The sequence below is a fragment of the Cinclus cinclus genome, unplaced genomic scaffold (assembly GCF_963662255.1).
Source record: "Cinclus cinclus unplaced genomic scaffold, bCinCin1.1 SCAFFOLD_32, whole genome shotgun sequence".
Taxonomy (NCBI): Eukaryota; Metazoa; Chordata; class Aves; order Passeriformes; family Cinclidae; genus Cinclus; species Cinclus cinclus.
Window position 1 is genome coordinate 2,693,274 of NW_026912098.1, and position 6,901 is coordinate 2,700,174.

General features: G+C 47.5%; 1 protein-coding gene across 1 annotated transcript; it reads left to right on the top strand.

Moving 5' to 3' along the window:
* Positions 1 to 207: 207 nt before the first annotated feature.
* LOC134057356 (olfactory receptor 14A16-like) lies at positions 208 to 2,492 on the top strand (the record flags this gene model as incomplete). Its single annotated transcript, XM_062514344.1, has 1 exon — positions 208 to 2,492. A coding segment is annotated over one exon (870 nt), but the record flags the coding sequence as incomplete, so codon positions are not given.
* Positions 2,493 to 6,901: the final 4,409 nt, after the last annotated feature.

The window sequence follows — 6,901 nt, forward strand, 5'->3', positions numbered from 1 at the left end:
CAGGGAGAGCTCCAGGCAGCAGAGCCCTGGGCAGGCAGTGGGGGGAAAGTGACACCAAGCTGGGCTGGGATATTTCAAGTCATCTCCAAACCAAACTATTCCATGATTACTGTTCTTACAGATCCCCATGTCAAGACACCAAAAATGTCCAACAGCAGCTCCATCAGGCACTTCCTCCTGCTGGCATTGGCAGACACGCGGCAGCTGCAGCTCCTGCACTTCTGCCTCTTCCTGGGCATCTCCCTGGCTGCCCTCCTGGCCAACGGCCTCATCATCAGCGCCGTAGCCTGCGGCCACCACCTGCACACCCCCATGTTCTTCTTCCTGCTCAACCTGGCCCTCACTGACCTGGGCTCCATCTGCACCACTGTCCCCAAAGCCATGCACAATTCCCTCTGGCACACCAACAACATCTCCTACTCTGCATGTGCTGCTCAGGTGTTTTTCTTTGCATTCTTCATCTCAGCCGAGTATTCCCTCCTGACCATCATGTGCTACGACCGCTACGTGTCCATCTGCAAACCCCTGCACTACGGGACCCTCCTGGGCAGCAGAGCTTGTGCCCACATGGCAGCAGCTGCCTGGGCCAGTGCCTTTCTCAATGCTCTGCTGCACACAGCCAATACATTTTCCCTGCCCCTGTGCCAGGGAAATGCCCTGGGCCAGTTCTTCTGTGAAATCCCACAGATCCTCAAACTCTCCTGCTCACACTCCTACTTCAGGGAACTTGGGCTCATTGCTGTTAGTGTCTGTTTGGTATTTGGCTGTTTTGTGTTCATTGTTTTCTCCTATGTGCAGATCTTCAGGGCTGTGCTGAGGATCCCCTCTGAGCAGGGAAGGCACAAAGCCTTTTCCACCTGCCTCCCTCACCTGGCTGTGATCTCCCTGTTCCTCAGCACTGGGTTTTTTGCCTACCTGAAGCCCCCCTCCATCTCCTCCCCATCCCTGGATCTGGCCCTGTCAGTTCTGTACTCAGTGGTGCCTCCAGCCCTGAACCCCCTCATCTACAGCCTGAGGAACCAGGAGCTCAAGGCTGCACTGTGGACACTGATGACTGGATGGTTTCAGAAACAGTAAACCTTTCCAATTTGTGCAAGTTGCCAATTTCTCCTAGTCACTTGCAATATGAGTCTTTTTTGAGAATTCTTTTTTTTCCTTCATTGCCGGAAGATTTTACATTTGTTTTAGTCTAATAATTTTGCACAAAATCATGCCCATATTTGTGATATTATTTTGTCTCTCCTCCTTTGCTCTGGCCCCAGACTCTGTCCATGAGGGGCTCTGTTCTCTGTAGCTTTAAATGAACTAAAGGATCTCCCAAAACTGTTTTTACTGGAGATCTCATTTCTTTGGAGAGTCCTTCTGCTCCCTTCTCTAGAGCTGCAGCAGCAATATCTGTGTGCAGAGGTGGGGGCAGGTCAGGGGTGGCACAGCAGCTCGGCTCCTGATGGCCACACCATTCCTCATCCATTAATATTTTTACAACAACAAAAAACTTTACACTACTCTTAAAAAAAATACTATATATATACAAGTCATACTAAAATTACACAAAATACCGTAACAAAACTACAATAAAAAATTTAAAAAAAAACAAAACACAAAAACCCCCCAACAAAATTAATATAAATCATAGTTTAACCATTCCCCATAACTTACCACCCTCTTATCATCTCTTAACAAACTAATAATATTACTAATTTTAAATTATCATTTAAACCATATATTCTTAACAAAATAATTACTATTATAAAAATCCACCTAAAAACTACCCATTTAATACTCACCCAAACTAAATATAAACCAACAAAAACCCCCCAATCTTAACTAAAACTCGAATTCTAGATCATCAAAAATTACAACAGTGCAATAAACAAAATAAAAATAATAAAAAAATACAATCAATATTTATTCACCAAACCTAATTAACAACAACAAAAAAGCCCAAAATATACATTTCCCAAAATTTAACTACAAATATAAAACCTAACTACAAACATGAAATCTAACTACAACCATCCAATATAATTAAAAAAAAATAGAAATCCGAAAAATTATATAAGAAATATATAAAAATTCATCAAAACTCCAAAATAATAAAAAACCTTCATCTTCACTACGACTAGAAAACAAAAAAAAAAAAACCCTAACAACACACCACATATACACAAAACACAACAAAAAAGATACAGGACACAAAAAATTAAAAAATATATAAATCAAAACTATCAAATAAAAAATCATGAACCATTAATAAAACAAAATTCCCCAACCACCCAACACTGTTTTACTTACTATCACTTATTAAATATATTATACTTAATCTAATCAAATTTATTTCTATCAATTCCTGTAACTCACCCTGTTGGATTTGTGCCCTGGATCCAGCCTGTCCAGGTCCCTCTGCAGAGCTCTCCTACCCTCCAGCACATCCACACTCACACCCAGCTTGGTGCCATCTGCACATTTGCTGATGGTGCACTGTGCTCCCTTCTCCACATCATCAATAAAGATGTTAAACAGGACTGGGCCCACACTGATCCCTGCAGGACACCACTGCACACACGCTGCATGTGGCACCATTCCCCACCACTCTCTGGGCCCCGATGTCCATCCAGTTCTTAGCCCAGGGAGGGGTGAACCGCTCCAAGCCACAGGCTTCAGCTTTTCCAGGGAATGCTGTGGGATAGGGTGTCAAAGGCTAAAGTTCAAGTAGACAACATCCAGAGCCCTCCCTGTATCCACCAGGCCCTGTCAGAAAACTCCTGGTGGGCAGGAGCTGGGCAGGAGGCAGCCGTGTGCCCTGGCAGCGAGGCAGGGCAGGAGCACCCAGGGCTGTGGGACCAGGACATCAAGGACGTGGATTATCCAGGGCACTGGGGCCTGGTCTGGGTTGCCCAGGGCAGGAAAGATGTCTGGCAGCTGGAGCAGGGTGAGGGAAGGGCCTCCAAGGTGGGGCTGGAGCCCTTTGGCTGTGAGCAGAGGCTGAGGGAGCTGGGCTTGTCCAGCCCGGAGCAGGGAAGGCTGAGGGGCTCCTCATCCCAGCCTGGCAGTGCCAGCCAGGAGCTGATGGAGAACACAGAGCCAGGATCTTCACCGGGGGGCCTGGGGGGAGACAAAAGACAATGGGTGGAAAGGGGGAAAGAGGGGAGATCAGACAGGACATGTGGAAAACCTTTGTTCCCATGGGCTCAGACAGGTTCTCAGATAATGCCCTATCACTCTTCTTTTGGATAATCAAATTCAGATCACATCTGGCCTTAAACCACTTGGTCTGACCCAGTCTCTGACAGCTTGGGCTGCAGACTTGCTGAGGTCCCTTCCATCCTCAGCACCTTATGATCCTGGAACAATGCTGCGCTTGATTTTGGAATGGGCCAGAGCAGATTTTTATGGGACAGGAGCCCCCTGGGGGTGTAGGGAACCTGACACTTGCAAGGTGCATGAACACATCTCACAAGCTGGGGCATTTGAGTACTTGAAGAAATATCCATGTCTTCCCACCAGGAGAGAACAGAAATTTCCAGGATATGTACTGATGACAGGAGAAGAAATCCTGCTCTTCCCCTCTACCTGTGTTACTACTATGCTGTCTATTATTTCATGTCCTTCTCCATTTGGGTGTTACCCGCTCTCCTGTTTAAATGGCCATGTCTAAGGATGTCTCTTCACTAGACCAGATGGTTCTATGGCTTTCCCATTGCTCCCAGATTTCCTTCTCTACTCGTTCTCTGATAATTTCACATCAGTCTTAGTTGTGTTTTCATTTGTAATAGAATCACCCTTTCTAATGACTTTTTCTAAAACTGTTTCTGAATGGAAATCCCTTGTGCATGGTGGACATATCTGATACTGGTTTGACATTGCACAGACCTGAGGGAAGAATTCTGATGTTTATTAAATTATAACATTGATACACTTCTTATGTTGGCATACGAAGAGAAGCCTTCCTGTGCCTCTGAGTCTCAGCAGTTCCTGACCCCCAAAGGACACAAACCTGATGAGCTCTGGTGCCCACTGCACTGGTGGCTCTTGCACCTCCCTCCATAGGCACAGCAGAGCTCCCTTGTCCCACAAAGTCCCTGGCAATGCAGGGATGAAGGAAACAGGACAGGCTGTGGGGATCAGGGGCAGGGCACGGCCAGGGATTTGGGGTGGTTGTGAGCCCAGGGCAGGAGCCGGCCCTTGGCCTTGCTGAAGCTCATCCAATTGTCCTGGGCCCATGGCTCCAGCCTGGCCAGATCCCTGTGCAGAGCTTGCTGCCCTGCAGCACAGCCACACTCCCAGCCAGCTTGGGCTCCCCTGGACACTGACTCAGGGTGCCCTCCATGGCCTGGTCCACATCAGCAAGGAACACATTGAACTGCCCTGGCCCCAGTCCTGAGCCCTGGGGACACCCCTGCATGTGGCTCCATTGCCCAGCACTCCTTGGGCTGCACTTGTGTTTGCCATGGAGCTGGGCCTGCCTTGGCTTCTGTTTGCTGACCCCAAATGAACATCCCTCTGTGTCTGGGGCAGCTCCTTCTCCAAGGAAAGCAGCTGGGACTTGGTGCCAAGGAGCTGAAAGCTGCAGGCACAGCCTGGACTGGAGGAAGCTCAGATTGGCACAAGGCTGCTCTGAGTGCCAGGGCTTGGATGAGGGAAATGGTGGGGTGGGGGTAGGGACAGAGTGTGATTGATTGTCAGCCATAAAGGGTCTTGATGTTCATATCTGTTCAGAGTGCCTGAGGAGGTGCTGGGGATCAATATCAGCTGGAGATTGGTGATATCAGTCTATAACGTGGAAAAGAATAAATGGGAAAACAATATATTCCTGCTCATTGTTTTTAAATAAAATATGTTACAAATTCAGTGAAAGCTTAGACAAGTTCTGCCTTATGCTCAGGTTTGTGGCAGTAGCTCTGTTTCAAATACCTAAACCCCAAATTATTTTTGCCCACAAGTTCTTTAGAATGGAAAATTAGGTCTATAATAAATTTAATTATTTACTGAATGGACTCAAGATTAACAGACAAGAGATGTTAAATGGACTAAATACTGCACAGATATAAACCAAAGAAGTACAGGTAGATACAAACCCAGTGCACAATAAAGTTACCTATATTACAGCCAGTGAAGAAATAGCAGAGATCAACAGTCAGTGTAACTTACCACTGAACTGATGAGGGAGTGCACATGGAGCCCTTTCAGTCAGCTTCCAGAAAAGGAACCACAAAGATTCATCCAGACTTGGGAGTGAAGCCCTACCTGTTTCCAGGGACTATGCAGAAGAGTTTTGTATGGTGAAAGTTTTGTGTATATTTTATAGTTTGTACAGTGAAGTGTGTGTCACTCAGAAATTCAAGGCTTATCTCCCTTCATTCTGCTCTCAAGGCAGGATGTTCATGGTCAGCTGGGAATTCCACCTCCCTGGCACCAGAGATAACTCAGCACAGGACAGATGTCCAGCCTGGGTTATCTCAGCAATTGCTGAGAGGGGGAAGATGCCCTGAGTGATGGCCCAGCTGATGGACAGAACAGATGAGCTCTGCTGTGCCACAGGGGAAGTCCTTCTGCAGGAACCTCATGGAACCAGGGGGCCGTTGTGACATTGTGATGGCTCCTGGAACCAAGGAGAGAGACCATGGTGACACCAATGAACCTCCTGGAACCAAGGAGAGAGACCATGGTGACACCAATGAACTTCATGGAACCAGGGAGAGAGACCATGGTGACACCGATGAACCTCATGGAACCAAGGGGCCTTTGTGACACTGCAAGGCCTCAGGGAAGCAAGGAGTTCAAAGGTCTCAAACATTCTTTCCACGGTTCTGCCGTGGGGAAGGGGGAACCTCCTTGGTGGCACCTTGGGCTGGCACACACCTGAGGAGTGACTCTGTTTTTAATGGTGAAAGTTAGGAATTCTAGATTCTTCTAAAAAAAGTAAAGGAAAATCCTGTCTCTGTCTCAGTGCAGCCAGTTCTGCAAGCAAAGCTGGTCCCAGATGAGGGAGGACAGACAGGATGGAGTTGGGGAATATGGAGCAAGGTTGTCCACACTGGGTCAGACCTCAAGTCACAGCTCCTCAGAGCAGGACTGACCTCCTGAGGAGAGACCCTGGATCAACAGGAGTCACAGAGAGCTGCAGTCAAATCTGCTCTAAACAGAGCAGTATTAAAAACCATTCATTCAAAATAGGAATGGATATTTCTTAGAAACTCTTTGAAATATTTCTCCCTAAGTGGATTTGAAAACCTTCTTGATGAACTGCACCAGACCAGAGGGAAATCAAGGCAGAGCCGTGGTTTGTCAGGAGTTCTTTGATCCCAGTGAGCCCCGTGGTGCTTTTGGTGCTGAGTCCTTGAACCTCAGGGCCTGACATGAAATTGCAGTTATCTTTCAAAGAGTGAGAGTCAAAAGAAAAACCCAAAGTGTCTCAAAGACTTAATGAGTTCCACTGAGGTCCATCCCCAACACAGGATTCTCTTTGACTCCTTCGAGGAGAGAATTGGGGCCAGGAATGTCCAAAAACATCTCAGAGACTGAGAGATGAAAGGACAAAGGAAAGCACCTCAAAAATTGAAGTACCTTAAAGATCCCATGAGCCCCACTGACTGTTGTTACTGAGAAAGGCTCTCAAGAGATTAATTAAAGCAGAGAATTGGACGCCATGACTGCACAAAGCTCTCAGAGACTCCAAGGCAGGAGCAAAACCCAAAGTCCTCTGAAAAACCTGCAGTCCCTGGGAGCATGAAGGAGCCCCCAGGGCCATTCCTGACCAAGGCTCCCCAGGGACTGGTCCCAGCAGATCCCTGAGGCCACTGGCATGTGGGGGGATGCTGAGGGCAGGACAAGGGCTGACAGTGCCCAGCCTTGCTGGGGCTGTGCCAGGAGGCCCCAGTGGCTCAGGACAAGGTGTCTG